At 48.1% G+C, this 17,512-nt stretch overlaps 1 protein-coding gene across 5 annotated transcripts in view; it reads right to left on the bottom strand.

Annotated features, from left to right (window-relative positions):
* AGRN (agrin) overlaps nucleotides 1-17,512 on the bottom strand; it is a 489,507-nt gene that overhangs the window by 445,506 nt on the left and 26,489 nt on the right. For all 5 annotated transcript variants that reach the window (XM_060259433.1, XM_060259437.1, XM_060259431.1 and 2 more), the window contains exon 2: nucleotides 8,373-8,634. In XM_060259433.1, the coding sequence (XP_060115416.1) occupies nucleotides 8,373-8,634 (262 nt within the window). The remainder of the gene's footprint in view (nucleotides 1-8,372; nucleotides 8,635-17,512) is intronic.

Raw genomic sequence — 17,512 nt, 5'->3', positions numbered from 1 at the left:
AGAGAAGCCATGTTGGATCAGGCCAATGGCCCATCCAGTCCAACACTCTGTGTCACATAAGAACATCAGAGAAGCCATGTTGGATCAGGCCAATGGCCCATCCAGTCCAACACTCTGTGACACATAAGAACATCAGAGAAGCCATATTGGATCAGGCCAATGGCCCATCCAGTCCAACTCTTTGTGTCACACAGAGGCCAAAAATATATACACACACACACACACATATATATATATATACACACATATATATACTTACTGTGGCTAATAGCCACTGATGGACCTCTGTTCCATATTTTTATCTAACCCCCTCCTGAAGCTGGCTATGCCTGTAGCCGCCACCACCTCCTGTGGCAGTGAATTCCACATGTTAATCACCCTTTGGGTGAAGAAGTATCTCCTTTTATCCGTTCTAACCCGACTGCACAGCAATTTCATTGAATGCCCACGAGTTCTTGTATTGTGAGAAAGGGAGAAAAGGACTTCTTTCTCTACCTTCTCCATCCCATGCATAATCTTGTCAACCTCTTTCATGTCACCCCGCAGTCGACGTTTCTCCAAGTTAAAGAGCCCCAACCAAGCCCTTTAACCTTTCTTCATAGGGAAAGTGTTCCAAACCTGTAATCATTCTAGTTGCCCTTTTCTGCACTTTCTCCATTGCTATCATATCCTTTTTGAGGTGCGGTGACCAGAACTGCACACGGTATTCCAAATGAGACCGCACCATCGATTTATACAGGGGCATTATGATACTGGCTGATACTCAGAAGGAATCTGCCTTCTTTATGCTGTTCGGTGCCCTCACCTGGCCCAATCTCATCAGATTTGGGAAGCCAGGCAAGGTTTGCCCTGGCTAGTACTTGAATGGGAGACCCTCGAGGCAGAGTCTGCCTCATCAAAACAGGCCATGACAAACCACCTCGTGCCTTGCCCGGGATGGCCCAGGTTAGCTCCATCTCAACAGATCCCAGAAGCTAATCAGGGTCAGCCCTGCTCACTGCATGGATGGGAGACCACCAAGAAAGTTCAGGGTTGCAACGCAGAGGCAGGCGATGGCCAACCACCTCTGTCTGTATCTTGCCTTGAAAAGCCTATGGGGTTGCCATAAGTCAGCTACAACTGACAGAGAGCCAGTTTGGTGTAGTGGTTAAGCGTGCAGACTCTTATCTGGGAGAACCGGGTTTGATTCCCCACTCCTCCACTTGCAGCTGCTGGAATGGCCTTGGGTCAACCATAGCTCTGGCAGAGGTTGTTCTTGGATGGGCAGCTGCTGTGAGAGCCCTCTCCAGCCCCACCCACCTCACAGAGTGTCTGTTGTGGGGGAGGGAGATAAAGGAGATTGTGAGCTGCTCTGAGACTCTTGAGTGGAGACAGGAATATAAATCCAATGTCGTCTTCTTCTACAACTTGATGTCCAAAAAATATATTTTTGGTCACTTTCATCCGTGCTCCCTCAAGGAAAAAGAGAGAGCTCAGCTGCTGGGCATGTGGAGAGGACAGGGCTCAAGAGAAAGGAACTGGCTGATGGGCAGAAGAAGATGATGATATTGGATTTATATCCCGCCCTCTACTCCAAATCTCAGAGTGGCTCACAATCTCCTTTCCCTTCCTCCCCCACAACAGACACCCTGTGAGGTGGGTGGGGCTGAGAGGGCTCTCACAGCAGCTGCCCTTTCTAGGACGACCTCTACCAGAGCTATGGCTGACTCAAGGCCATTCCAGCAGTTGCAAGTGGAGGAGTGGGGAATCAAACCTGGTTCTCCCAGATAAGAGTCCGCACACTTCACCACCACACCAAACTGGCAGGGCCTTAGAATCAGGAGACATGGAAGACCCAGAATTTACCTCCCACTGCCTGCCCTCTCCCATATTTTGAGAGGTTCGGGTTTTCATTTTTTAAACAGCACTTCCAGTTTCCAAAGTGCCCACATTTTTGAAGTGTGCCTTTGACTCTGCAGGCCCCAGAAACGTGCGTCTGTGTGGCATTTGGGGGAGGGGAGAGAAGAGAGTTGGAATGTTCATTTGTTGGCTCGAACAGTGCCCAAGGGCTTTCTGCATTATTTGCTCACTTACTCCTGTGCAGAATACATTGAGCACACCGGGAGACCGCACGAGGCGCCTTTGTCTGCAGAAACCAGTAAAGCCTCTAGATAAATGCTAAGAGTTTGATTCATTTTAGAAATATCCAAAGCCGCCCTCTCCTAGGCAAAGACCTGACCGGCTCCTGAACACCCCTAGGCAAAGTGGGTTGAGGAAGCAAGGCCTGTTCCGTGGTTGCCCTGTTGACCGTGGAAGTCCCTTCGCAGTCCCAGCCAGCAAGCTCCCACTCTCTGTTGTTTCTTTCAGGAAACTGGCGATAACAAGCTTCTTACCGCTCAGAACAGCAGTCCTTCTGGATCAAACGACACATCCGAACAGGCCAAACAGGCTTCCCGAATGCCCAGGCCGCAGTGGGAAATCCCCCACCCCCAGTCCCAATCTCCCACCCTCAAAAAATTGAGAAGAGGGAGGGGAAAAACTGACTCCATACATGGCAACGCTCTAGGAAACCACCCTGGCCTCCGTGGTCTTTGCCACAGAGATCTGGGGAAATTCTTAGAGCTCCATCCAGAATTGACATCACATCCTCCTCAGACTGCACCTTCCCCAGGTCCCATCCCCCACAACCTTCAGGCCAGCATTTGAGTAGGTAGTTTTGGGATCATCTCACTTGCAAGAGTTACCAAGTAGGTGTTCCCAGGAAGCTCACAAGCGGACGCATAAAGACAACAGCCCTCAGGCAACTGCTCTACTGTCTCTGACAAGGGAGATCTCATCTAGCCGCCACAGCTAATGGCCATTGACAGAGCATACAGATGACACAAGCGTGCAATGTCCCTATGCCTAAGAAGCAGATAGCGATGTCCAGAAGGGCTAAAGGTGCACTTGATGCAGAACTATTTACAGCCATGGTGATGCTTCAGCCTAGCCCCCAGCCACTGAAACATTTTGACTTCCTAGCTCTCCCCAAAAGCTGAAACAGCCAGAAATACAGCAGCAGTTGCAAGCAACGCTCTCAACCCAAAAGACAATCTGTTTTGCAGGAGAACTGCTTTCTTGCAAAAAAGGTCTCCCCGTTTCACCCTCACGCCAGACGCTCTCATAATGAAAAAACAAGGATGGGGAGAAAGACTAATCAACCAGAGAACACCAGATATTTTTCTTATACAATGAAAACACTGCACTTAATTACACAAACACATGAAAAACACACAAAAGGCTAGTAATGCTTGTGGGGAAAAATCGAAATGTTATAACACACGCACTGTTGCCAATAATTACATTCATCTGAATAACAAAAACAAAAGCAACAAGTTCCAACAGAAGAACTGCAGATTTATACCATGCCCTTCTCTCTGAATTAGGGACTCAGAGCGGCTTACAATCTCCTATATCTTCACCCCCCACAACAGACACCTGGTGAGGTGGGTGGGGCTGAGAGAGCTCTCCCAGAAGCTGCCCTTTCAAGGACAACTCCTACAAGAGCTATGGCTGACCCAAGGCCATTCCAGCAGCTGTAAGTGGACGAATGGGGAATCAAACCCAAATACAATTCCAGGCTTCCGAGGAGTTATGTAAAGAATGGTCAATATTCAAGAGTAATATGAATGTAAATTCTCCAAATGTGCATAAAGCAGGTTCTCTACGGAATTTCGATCGTTATGCTTCCCATTTCGATAAATATATCAAGAGATGCACATACAAACAACTTAAAGCCCTATATGGCCGAGGACCTGCCTACCTTAGGGACCGCCTCTCTCCATATGTTCCCCAGAGAGAACATAAGAACATAAGAGAACATAAGAGAAGCCATGTTGGATCAGGCCAACGGCCCATCAAGTCCAACACTCTGTGTCACACAGTGGCAAAAAATGTTATATACACACATACACTGTGGCTAATAGCCACTGGTGGACCTGTGCTCCATACACTGTGGCTAATAGCCACTGATGGACCTGTGCTCCATATTTTTATCTAAACCCCTCTTGAAGGTGGCTATACTTGTGGCCGCCACCACCTCCTGTGGCAGTGAATTCCACATGTTAATCACCCTTTGGGTGAAGAAGTACTTCCTTTTATCCGTCTTAACCTGTCTGCTCAGCAATTTCATCGAATGCCCACGAGTTCTTGTATTGTGAGAAAGGGAGAAAAGTACTTCTTTCTCTACTTTCTCCATTCCATGCATTATCTTGTAAACCTCTATCATGTCACCCCGCAGTCGACGTTTCTCCAAGCTAAAGAGTCCCAAGCGTTTCAACCTTTCTTCATAGGGAAAGTGCTCCAGCCCTTTAATCATTCTAGTTGCCCTTCTCTGCACCTTCTCTAAAGCTATAATATCCTTTTTGAGGTGCGGCGACCAGAACTGCACACAGTACTCCAAATGAGACCGCACCATCGATTTATACAGGGGCATTATGATACTGGCTGATTTGTTTTCAATTCCCTTCCTAATAATTCCCAGCATGGCATTGGCCTTTTTTATTGCAAACACACACTGTCTTGACACTTTCAGTGAGTTATCTATCATGACCCCAAGATCTCTCTCTTGATCAGTCTCTGCCAGTTCACACCCCATCAACTTGTATTTGTAGCTGGGATTCTTAGCCCCAATGTGCATTACTTTGCACTTGGCCACATTGAACCGCATCTGCCACGTTGACGCCCACTCACCCAGCCTCAACAGATCCCTTTGGAGTTCCTCACAATCCTCTCTGGTTCTCACCACCCTGAACAATTTAGTGTCATCCGCAAACTTGGCCACTTCACTGCTCACTCCGAACTCTAAATCATTTATGAACAAGTTAAAAAGCATGGGACCGAGTACCGAGCCCTGCGGCACCCCACTGCTTACCGTCCTCCACTGCGAAGACTGCCCATTTATACTCACTCTCTGCTTCCAGTTCACAAAATCTTTTGGAAATCCCTGGGCCTAAGGAGGCCAAACTTAGAACAACTAGGGAGCAAGCCTTCTCCATAAAAGTGCCCCAATGGTGGAATCAGCTGCCGGAAGAGGTGCGGGCCCTATGGGATCTTAATCAGTTCCGCGGGGCCTGCAAAACTGCCCTCTTCCAATTAGCCTTTTAAGATGAAACCAGAACTAATATTACGCTGTCTTGGACAAACAGAGATTTCTAGCACCATTGTATTGTTTTAGCTTATTTTTAATATAAATTTATATATTGTATTTATACTGTTGATTGATTTTATTATGTTTATCGTTATACCATGATATTGTATCATGCTTTGCAAGCCGCCCTGAGCCTGCCTTGGCGGGGAGGGCAGGGTATAAATAAAAACTTATTATTATTATTATTATTAAGCCTTTGCACTGAGGCTCCCAAAGCTATGTATCAAATTCACAATATATTATTTCAATGCTTCTTATCTCTGGAGCCTTACAGCCTCTGTAACATTCACGACTCGGTGGTACATACTTCCTGCTGGGCTAGCAGTTTGGTGGGAGAGCCAGTTTGGTGTAGTGGTTAAGTGTGCGGACTCTTATCTGGGAGAACCGGGTTGATTCCCCACTCCTCCACTTGCAGCTGCTAGCATGGCCTTGGGTCAGCCATAGCTCTGGCAGAGGTTGTCCTTGAAAGGGCAGCTTCTGGGAGAGGCCTCTCAGCCCCACCCACCTCACAGGGTGTCTGTTGTGGGGGAGGAAGGTAAAGGAGATTGTGAGCCGCTCTGAGACTCTTCGGAGTGGGGGGCGGGATATAAATCCAATATCTTCTTCTTCTTCTTCTTCTAGCATTGCTAGTGTTCCGTGCTTTTTCCATGTGTTTGCGTAATTAAGTACAGTGTTTTCATTGCATAAGGGAGATATCTGCGGTTCTCTGGTTATGTGCTCTCATAAAGCAGGCAGTATCTGCACCCATAAGGAAGTAAGTAAGTAAATTTTTATTTATACCCCGCCCTCCCAGCCGAAGCAGGCTCAGGGCGGCTTACAGAGCATGATACAGTATCATGGTATAACAATAACAGATAAAATCAATCAACGATATAAATACAAAATATAAATTAATTTTAAAAATAAGCTAAAACAATACAGTGGTGCTACAGTCTCTATATATCCAGGCAGCGTAATATTCATTCTGGTTACATCTTAAAGGCTTCTTAGAAGAGGGCAGTTTTGCGGGCCCTACGGAACTGGTTGAGGTCCCACAGGGCCCGCACCTCCTCCGGCAGCTGATTCCACCATTGGGGCGCTTTTATAGAGAAGGCCTGCTCCCTAGTTGTTTTAAGTTTGGCCTCCTTAGGCCCAGGGATTTCCAAGAGATTTTGTGAGCTGGAACGCAGTGCTCTCTGGGGTACATATGGAGAGAGGCGGTCCCTGAGGTAGGCAGGTCCTCGGCCATATAGGGCTTTATAGGTGATAACCAGCACCTTGTAACGAACCCGGTATACAATTGGCAGCCGGTGCAGTTCCCGCAGCCCAGGCCGCACGTGTTCCCACCGAGGTAGTCCCACAAGTAGGCACGACCAGGGCTTTTTTGGAACAGGAACAAATTCTGGCTGGCTCAGCATCAGGGGGTGTGGCCTAATAGGCAAATGAGTTCCTGATGGGTTTTTTCTATTAAAAAAGCCGTGTGTGAAACAATGGTGGCATCAGGGGGTGGGCTACTATGCAAATGAGTTCCTCCTGGGCTTTCTCTACAAAAAAAGCTCTGGGCACGACTATAGTCTGCTCTTCCCTCAAATGACAGGTGAGCTGGTCAACCCAGGCCTGGGCTGAACTCAGGGGTGAAATTCTAGCAGGTGCTCCTTTGCATATTAGGCCACACACCCCTGATGTAGCCAATCCTCCAAGAGCTTACAAGGTTCTTTTTTGTAAGCTCTTGAAGGATTGGCTACATCAGTGGGGTGTGGCCTAATAGGCAGAGGAGCTCCTGCTAGAAATTCCACCCCTGACTGTACCACTTTAGACTATAAACGGGTTGCTCACATCTCTCCATTTGCCCCTAGCTTTCTATGGGACAGCAAAGGAACATTTCCTCTTGAAAGCCAGTATGAAGCAGACAGAAGCAGACAACCTGAACTGCCACAGACCAACACAGAGCCTTCGCTAACAAACAACCAGTACTTCCGATACCAGCTGCTCCACCTAATCGGCTCAAGGGGCTGCCAAGAAGCTACAAGATCACTGCCGTCACCTTGTTTCATTTCCCAGCAAGGTTTATCAGTCACGTTCTCTGCCGCAACGGCTCAGAGCCACATGGAAAGCTCTACGGCCTGCAGAGAAAGGGTCGGACGCGAAGGAAAAAAGAGAACCGAGCTTAAACACCTGCGATGCAAAACTGCAATGCGTTCCAAGTTCACCCTGTCTATGAAATGTTATTTCAGCTGAAGCGTAACCATCACCGGCACTGAGAGCAACAGACACACTAATCAGGGCTGCGTTCATGCCAGGAGGCCCCAGAAGCGCAGAGCCGGTCCGTTTCCCTAGTCTGTTTCCAATTCTTTACAAATAACAATTCTGTTGCTCTTGTAATTGCAAAAACACGCTTGCAGAAACCTCAGAAGCCAGATTCCCAGCAGCTGTCTGCAGAGCTTCAATTCACAACACCAAGTTTCTCATCCTTATGACTACAAAGGTGAGCCTGGAAGTTTAAAGGCAGTGGCTAAACTCTCTGGGGACACAGTAAGACTGAATTTGATTACTAGAGCTCTAGTGAGCTCCTTACCCGCCCCTGAATGCAACCAGCCTTGAATAGCTGGATTTGAGTCCACGGCAGCGCCTTACAGACCAGGATTTTCAGGGTATAACCTTTCAAGAGGCAAAACTCCCTTCGTCAGATACAAGTGGTGATAGAAACCTTTGTGCCCTTTTATCTCAGACAGAAAGCGGGAGGGGGCTGCTGCAAAGAAGGAACTCAAGGTGCAGAGGTACAGCGTGCATAATAATCAGCTTGATTAGAGCAAAGAGGAAATGCTTAGGTGCAGATAATTAGCATCTGTAGTGAGAGAAGAATCCTACGTCGCTGTTCGATCCTGGGACTTTTAGGGGCCGAAAGACACGAATCTAGCTGGAAACCCATCTACAGATCTACCGCAAATCAATGCTGCTTCCCTCTGAAACAGCCTTAAACGAACACTGCACGATGCAGGAGGAGACATTGTTTCATTCAGCGTGAAGTGAAAAATCATACATATTTGCACATCCTGAATCATTTATACAGGTCCCAGAACCAAAAAATGTCTTATGTTTCGAATTTTGATTGTTCGGGGGGCGATCGCTGCTTTCCAACACGGTGTACACAAAGCCCCTGGCTGTAACAAGCCCCAAAGATTGCGCCACTCCGGAGTCTGCTAAAAAAAACCCATGCCGGACTCACCTTCGACACAGTGCTCCACCTCCTCCAGGTTGCGTAGCGTAATCCTCATGAGGCTGGAGTTTAGCATCAGCTCGTTCTTGTGGGCAGGCCACATGTGGTGCGGGGCGGGGTTGACAAAGAAAATCCGCGTGTCCCCCGTGGAGACCTGGTTGTCGCAAATCAAGGGGTCCCCAAACCCACCGATCATCACTTTGTTCCCGCCGTCCAAAAGGATCTCATGCGTCACAACCTCTTTGCCTTTCAGGTACCGCCAAACTCTCACCTGTAGGAAGACACATAGATGGGCGCTTATTAGGAGTCCCACCACTTGACTCTTAAATGTTCAGATATCTCAGGGAATACTTAATTCTTTATCCGTCAGCTGGAGCAGGCTACTGCTTATAAACACTCACTGGGAGTTACGTTTCATTAGCTACATTGTAAGAGGCAACTGTCCTAATTTTCCAGCCAGTTTCCCTTTCCACATGCTGCATTTCCCCCCATTAAAATGAACACGTCTTTCAACATTATTTTTTGTGTCAACAGCAGCATACGTGGAGGCCAAGTCCTATGAAGAAAGGTTGAAGGAGCTGGGGATGTTTAGCCTGGAGAGGAGGCGGCTGAGAGGTGATACGATCACCATCTTCAAGGACTTGAAGGGCTGTCATATAGAGGATGGTGTGGAATTGTTTTCTGTGGCCCCAGAAGGTAGGACCAGAACCAATGGGTTGAAATTAAATCAAAAGAGTTTCTGGCTCAACATTAGGAAGAACTTCCTGACCGTTAGAGCGATCCCTCAGTGGAATAGTCTTCCTCGAGAGGTGGTGGGCTCTCCTTCCTTGGAGGTTTTTAAACAGAGGCTAGATGGCCATCTGACAGCAATGAAGATCCTGTGAATTTAGGGGGAAGCGTTTGTGAGTTTCCTGCATTGTGCAGGGGGTTGGACTAGATGACCCTAGAGGTCCCTTCTAACTCTATGATTCTATGATACTATGTCAAAGAATAACTCACAACCAGCAACCAAAAGCAAACCCAACCAGACTACTGAGGAAACACTGTGAAACCCAAAAGAAATGAAAATGGTCATATCAACTAATCCCAGTTAATATCCCTTTCAGGGGCCCTACATTTTCAGAAATAAGTCAGGCCCCCAGACATGGCCTTTACAGTGGTGGCACCAGATCATTGTTGTTTTTTTCTCCCCAGCTTCTTCACTGAGTCATTGACTTCTGCAGTTGGGCTTGCTTTCCTCAGCCTGAAGATACTCCATTGATATTTTCCATGCAAATTTTTATGGCAAAACGTGATTGGTTTAACCGTCATGTTATATGGCTAGATTTATAGAAGTCTCTCGCTGCTGTGCTTTCATAGTTTATTGCTGTCGTAACACAAATGATGGAAGCCACCCAGGGAGTATTCATGGTAAATGTTATGGGGCATAAATATTTTAAGTAAACAAATGCAGGCAGCAGCTAAGCCCAGCACTGATAACTTGGCTTGGAACTGTCACAGGGGGATCAGAGCAGGTCTCCGACATCTCACCTTTCACTGCAGGATTGTTTTGTTTATTATTCTATATCGGGTGGCCAAACTTGCTTAACATGAGAGCCACATAGAATAAACATCAGATGTCTGAGAGCCACAAGACATGAACGTCAGATGTTTGAGGGAAGGAAGGAAGGAAGGAAGGAAGGAAGGAAGGAAGGAAGGAAGGAAGGAAGGAAGGAAGGAAGGAAGGAAGGAAGGAAGGAAGGAAGGAAGGAAGGAAGGAAGGAAGGAAGGAAGGAAGGAGAAGAGGGAGAGAGGTGGAAAGAAAGCAACTTTAAATTCATTCTGCAAGCCGCTGGCTGGCTTGGCTTGGAGAAGTGATCTAAAGAGAGAAATGCCTTCTCCAAGCCAGCTGATGGGGGTGGGGCGTCAAGAGCCGCACAATGTGTGTGAAAGGGCCACATGTGAATCCTGAGCCACAGTTTGGCCACCCCTGATCAATATCTATATCACACCTTTATTAGCATAACCAGAAGAAATATACAGAAACTTGTCAGCCAGGCAATAAGCAATCCGATATATCTGTTCAAAGCATAAAAGGCTAAAATAAGGTTAAGAATCACAATGAAGCCTGCTTAAAATAATTTTTGACAATTTCAGCCAAAAATCTGGCAACAGCTCTTGTGATACCAGCTATGGTCATTTAGTAGGGAAACGGTAATCAATCCTATTTGTTTATTATATTTGTGGTCTTAAGACCAGTATACAATTTATTCAGATATAAAAGTACAATAGACAAAATATGAATTTAAGAATTTTTAAAATGCAATTCCTGTAATCTAAGAATTAATGCCCAGAATTTAGCAACTAGACACGTCATCTTAAAATTTTTATCACATAAAAGCCAGCCAAGCCTTGCTCAGCATGACTTCTATTAACAGGAAAGAAGAGTGCGCTGTGTGGGGCTTGCAGCATGGTACTCTACAGCCATGGAGACCTGGATTCGAGTCGCTCACTCTGCCACGAAGGCAAGTGGGTGACTTTGAGCCAGTCACACATTCTCTCCCAGCCTACTTTACCTCGGAGGGTCGTTGGGACGATAAAAGGGAAGAGAGACAAACTACAAATGTTGCTATAAGCTCCATGGAGGGACAGCCGGATAAAGACAGGAGAGATTCTGAACGTTCTCTCAGTATCTGTGAGAGACGCAGAGGCAAAATCAAGGACGAGCCTGAAACCCAAGCTGAAAAAACTCCTGGCAGCCCTGGCCGGGAACAGAAACGGAAATGGAGCTCTCCCCCCAATAAAGATGAAAGCTCCCACACTCACACAGGCCTTGACAACGCGGGCAGAGGACAGACCAGCTGCTGGAGGGGGGAGGGAGAGGCTGGGAGGGAGGAGACCCTGAGCCAGAATTCCCAGGCCGGCCATTCCATCGGGGAGCCAGACACAGAAGACCCCCACACACCTCCGCATCGCACAACATTACCAAAATATAAAACGTATACAGTTAAATAGAGTTGCCAAGTCTGACTCAAGAAATCTATGGAGACTTTGGGGGTGGATCCAGAAGATTTTGGGGGTGTGGCATGACAAGCACGTCTGAACTCTGAAGGGAGTTCTGGCCATCTCATTTAAAGGGACCTCACACCTTTTAGCGGCCCCATGGCGCAGAGTGGTAAAGCAGCAGTACTGCAGTACTGTGATCTGAACTCTCTGCTCATGACCTGCGTTCCATTCCGGCGGAAGCTGGACTCAGGTAGCCGGCCCAAGGTTGACTCAGCCTTCCATCCTTCCGAGGTCGGTAAAATGAGTATCCAGCTTGCTGGGGGAAAAGTGCAGATGACTGGGGAAGGCAATGGCAAACCACCCCGCAAAAAGTCTGCCGTGAAAACGTTGTGAAAACAACGTCACCCCAGACTCGGAAACGACTGGTGCTTGCACAGGGGACCTTTCCTTTCCTTTCCCATACCTTTTAAATGCCTCCCTTCCATTTGGGAACAATGAAGGATAGCGGCACCTTCTCTTGGGGCTCACAGGATTGGACCCCCTGGTCCAATCCTTTTCAAACTTGGGATGTGTGTGTTTTGAGGAGACATACCAGATGCTGTGCTGAAAATTTGGTGCCTCTACCTCAAAAACAGGGGCCCCCCCCCCGAGCCCCAGATACCCACAGATCAATTCTCCATTATGCTCTATGGGAATCGGTCTCCATAGAGGATTATGGAGTGCCCAGCAGACATGGGATCCCCTGCCCCCATCTGGGGACCGGCAACCCTACAGTTAAAACACAATTGAAACTCACAGAGCAGGTTAACATTTTATCAAGTCCATTCGGTTAAAACTCCTTATATCTATCCTGCGTTGTAAGAGGCGTTACGTCAACCCGGTGCCCACCTTTTCGGGCACACATCACGTGATTTTAGAAAGCGGGCAAGGGCCAGGCAGGTTTTTTCCTGATTGGTCACTGAAGATTCTGATTGGCAAGGCTTCTGATTGGTCACTGAAGAATAGGATTGACTTTGCCTATTTTTACGGCCACCACAGCACAAGCATCTTCACTGTGCAACTGAAGGCAAGCTGTGGAAGCCATTTTGTGGCTGGCTCCGCCTTCTGTAGCAGCCATTTTTTGGCTGTGCCCACCATACTGTCTCAATGGTGCCCACAGGCTCAAAAAGGTCGGAGAGAAGTGTTGCCAGGTCCCCTTGTAGTGCTGGGAGGGGGATCTGGGGGCAGGGGTGTGTGTTCCAAAACATCCCTGATGCAATGATGTCACTTGGAAGCGACGTCATCACATCGGGGACGCCATTCGGCAACACTCTGGTTTTCGGGCAAAACTCGTATGGTAGAACCAGCTTCAAACCATAACGGTTTGCTCTCCAGGACCTGGGGACCAGCGACCCAACTGGGGATCCCAGCATTCTATCATAACCATAGTCAGTGACAAGGATTTTTGCTCATGTTCTCTTCCCCTGTGCTTGAAATTGGTTTGCCTATGAATAGGTGTTTGGGGAGCTTCCAGGAAAACGCCACAAGAAGCGCATGTAGGCACCCGGTGGGTACTTGCGAGACAGGAGGTATTGCCAGGAACAGTACAGCTTCCAACACAAAAAAAAAAACACCTGGAAAGAGGCCAAGGATGACGTTGAAAGACACAGCCAAGGACCTCAAGCTCTGGCTGTGAAGAACAGCAGGCAATTAAGATTCACCGAGACCTGTTAATTAGACTGCTTTCATACTGAAGCAGACACATTCACATTGGGTTTGCTGGCAACTAGTGACCATGAGAGTGCCTAATGGAACCTCCACATAATGATGCAGTCTACCTTACATAATAAGACGGTCGGTCTACTTGGGAGCATTAAAGCATTGTGTGATGTCGTGACAAGAGTGTTGACCAAGAAGACGACGACGACTGCAGATTTATACCCCGCCCTTCTCTCTGAATCAGAGACTCAGAGCGGCTTACAATCTCCTATATCTTCGTCCCCCCACAACAGACACCTGTGAGGTGGGTGGGGCTGAGAGAGCTCTCACAGAAGCTGCTCTTTCAAGGACAGCTTCCTTGGCTAACCCAAGGCCATTCCAGCAGCTGCAAGTGGAGGAGTGGGGAATCAAACCCGGTTCTCCCACAACAACCAACAACCAAGGATCTTGGTACCTTTAAAACCAACCAAGTTTTATTCAGGGTGTGAGCTTTCATGCACACACGCACTTCCTCAGACAGACGCTTCCATTCTGCCTGAGGAACTGTGCGCACACACCCTGAACAAAACTTTGTTGGTCCTAAAGAGGTCCACTGGACTTGAACTTCGTTTCAAATCGACACGGCTACCCACCTGGACAAGGATCTGGGAGATCCAAGTTCGAATCTCCAGTCTGCCATGGAAGTTTGCTGGGGGACCTTGGGCCAGTCATATACTCGCAGCCTGACCTGCCACACAGGGTTGTTGTGAGGATAAAAAGGCAAAGAGGAGAACTCTGTAAGCCACTTTGGGTCCCCACTAGGGAGAGAGGACGGGCGTAAATGAGACAAATGAATGTTGGCCACTGAACATAAGAGAAACCCTGTTGGATCAGACCAATGGCCCATGCAGTCCAACACTTTGGCTCCAGTCACACACACTAAATAATGCACTTTCAATCCATTTTCCAACTGGATTTTGCTGTGTGAACTGGCAAAATCCATTTGGAAAGTGCACTGGAAGTGGATTGAAAGTGCATTATTTAGTGTGTGTGACTGCAGCCTCTGTGTCACACAGTGGCCAAAAGCTAGGTGCCATCAGGAGGTCCACCAGCAGAGCCAGAACTCCAGAAGCCCTCCCGCTGCGGCCCCCCAAACAACAAGAATACAGAGCATCATTGCCCCAGACATAAGAACATAAGCGAAGCCATGTTGGATCAGGCCAATGACCCATCTAGTCCAACACTCTGGCTGCAATCACACACACTAAATAATGCACTTTCAATCCACTTTCCAACTGGATTTTGCTGTGTGAACTGGCAAAATCCATTTGGAAAGTGCACTGGAAGTGGATTGAAAGTGCATTATTTAGTGTGTGTGACTGCAGCCTCTGTGTCACACAGTGGCCAAAACCTAGGTGCCATCAGGAGGTCCACCAGCAGAGCCAGAACTCCAGAAGCCCTCCTGCTGTGGCCCCCCAAGCACCAAGAATACAGAGCATTATTGCCCCAAACATAAGAACATAAGCTTGCATGAGTTACCCGGAGCTTGCATGAGGTGGTACCTGGAGAGCTCATTAAGAACATGACAGAAGCCATGTTAGATCAGGCTAATGGCCCATCCAGTCTAACACTCTGTGTCACACAGTGGCCAAAACCCAGGTGCCATCTGAGGGTCCACCAGGAAAGCCAGAAGCCCTCCCACTGTTCCCCTCAAGCACCAACTGGTTAGAACAGAACGCTGGACTAGAAGCCCTCTGCAGGATCCAGCAGGAAGACGGTTCTCCCATTGTTAAGTACCTAATTTCTGCAGGAAGGAGAGAAGGAAATCATGTCCTCTGGCCATGAACGTGTTTGGCTTTCAAGCAACAAATCTTCCTGGGGATGCTTCACCGCAAAAGCAAACACAGCTGCCAACGGCAGCCCCTCCCATGGAGGACAAACCCATCCCAGCTTTTCAGCGTCGGTAGCTCTGCCGGCACAGAAGACAGAGCTGGAATCCAAATAGGGCCCCTGTCAGGGAGAAGGAAGAAGGGGGCTGCTAAAAGCAGCCGCAACAACAAAAACACCTTCAAGCCCTCCCACAAGATTTACTGAGCTTCAGAGTAAAGTGGGCAAAGTCTCCTCCTCCACTGAATTCAAGGTTTCTACCCAGCTTGCCCAAGGCCTGCCGAAAAGACATCCTCCTGGAAGAGCACAAAGGATTTTGGCTGGAAGCCCGGGCCCCTCATTTCTATGCAATAAAAGCCCTTTTAGGATGGCCACTCGAAGTTCTAAGGCAGTGCAGCCAGACAACAGTTAAGGACAACAGAGATAAAGAGCGGCTGCTGCTAACAGCCGGGGAGGGATGAGGCTGTGTTCTCAGAACAGCACAGACACTTCTCTGCTTAAGGAGAACATCTTCATTTACAAGACAATACGGAAGGCAGCAGTGGCCAAGGCTAGCCTGAACTGGCAGATCCTAGAAACTATGTAGGTTCAGTCCTGGTTAGCACTTGAATGGGAGACCGCCAAGAAAAGCTCACGGTCCCCACGCAGGGGCGGGCGATGACAGACCACTTCTGAACATCTCATGCTTTGAAAACCCTACAGCTGGGGTGTCCAACTCTGTTATGAGAGCCGGCTCTGCCATAAATGAGACCTTGCCAGGCCATGATGGATGGCGATGATATTGGCTTTATATCCCGCCCTCCGCTCTGAATCTCAGAGTCTCAGAGCTGCTCACAATCTCCTTAACCTCCCCCCCCCCCCAACAACAGACACCCTGTGAGGTGGGTGAGGCTGAGAGAGCTCTCCCAGGAGCTGCTCTTTCAAGGACAACCTCTGCCAGAGCTATGGCTGCCCCAAGGCCATCCCAGCAGCTGTAAGTGGAGGAGTGGGGAATCAAACCCGGTTCTCCCAGATAAGAGTCCACGCACTTAACCACTACACCAAACACATGTGTCATGAAACGTAATGCCAGGTAGCAGAGATATAAACTTTATAAAAGACACAAACACAAGTAAAGATTTTTTTAAAAAAACTTAAAATAAAATACACTTAAAAGATCAGCGCTCTTGCAATATTTTGTGTATTTAACCGTTTCGGATACCTGACACCTCTCGCTCTGAATTATTTCATCAAATCGGGAGACGGTGTCTGTCCAGCTGCTGTTTATAGACTGCTGATGAGGGGGGAACTCCCCACCTCCCTAGGCACCGAGAGACGATGTCTGTGCTATAGCAATCTTGAGTATGCCTATGAATAGGTGTTTGGGGTAGGGTTGCCAATCCCCAGGTGGGAGACTTTGGGAAAACAGTGTTTGGAGCGTTAAAGCTGTCTCACTAATTACTGTTACTCAGGAGTATCAGCATAAACTTTATATCACAATTGTTATTTTCGTATCATAACGTTAAACGGTTTACAATTGCTTCTTTACGAACATGCAAGAAATACCTATATAAGCTGTACAAAAATTCATATGAACGTATAACAAATGACTATAAGGTCCACTGACACAGGAATGGTAGTTTGCACACAATTCATTACAAAGGGGCCAGGGTTTCTTATCCAGAAAATACAATTTGTAACATGCTTCCGGTAAAAACAGGCGTGTTTCGATGGCGATTCTCTTCGTCCGACAAAAGCTAGTTTTTTTCTGGAACCGCAGCCCAGTTCATTATGTGAATGTGTCAATTTCACAAGGCAACCCTTCTCTTTAAGTGGCTGGCACTGCCTTTTTGAGTAACTGACCAGTAATTTGGTGTTGGGAATTATAGAGCAGGGGTGGCCAACGGTAGCTCTCCAGATGTGTTTTGCCTACAACTCCCATCCCATTGGGCATGCTGGCTGGGGCTGATGGGAATTGTAGGCAAAAAAAAAACATCTGGAGAGCTACCGCTGGCCACCCCTGTTATAGAGCACTGGTTCCAGGTTTAATCCTTATCAGACTGCGGCTAGCCAGGTGGGATCCCCCAGTTTGGAAGCCCTCCCCCTGCTTCAGGGTCATCAAAATTGGACTTGGCAACCCTACTGAGGAGCAGAAGAGCAGACAGACTTTTCAAAACTTGGCCCTCTGCTGATTCCAGGAGACATTTAGCCTTGCAATGGGAAGATAGGCGGGCAGCCGCGCACAAGCGCCCTGCCTCTGGCCTTTGGAGCAGCAGTCAGCCTTCGACTTCCAACAGCCGACCTCGCTTTCCCCGAGCAAAGGCTGCGTCTTCCGCAGCGAGCTGGCCCCTCGCCAGCCAGCAGAACCGCTTCAAGGTAAAGGAACCACAGCAGACCAGTGTGGGCCTCCCCCTTCTCGGCACGCACGGATTTCTTTTGTTTGCGGCACCAGCGAACGTGTACATTTCTCCATCCCGAAGACTGAGCAGGGGAAGAAAAAGAGAGCCAGCTGCCTGTTAAGAGGGCAAAGAGAGGAGAAACACGTACGCGCAGAGCCCCAGGTGAGAGGGGCAAGCAGCAGGCACTCTAGAGGTAAGGAATGCACCGGGAACGGTGCCAGC

The sequence above is a fragment of the Heteronotia binoei genome, chromosome 18 (genome assembly GCF_032191835.1).
Source record: "Heteronotia binoei isolate CCM8104 ecotype False Entrance Well chromosome 18, APGP_CSIRO_Hbin_v1, whole genome shotgun sequence".
NCBI classification, from domain to species: domain Eukaryota; kingdom Metazoa; phylum Chordata; class Lepidosauria; order Squamata; family Gekkonidae; genus Heteronotia; species Heteronotia binoei.
This window is presented reverse-complemented; position numbering and strand designations above follow the sequence as displayed.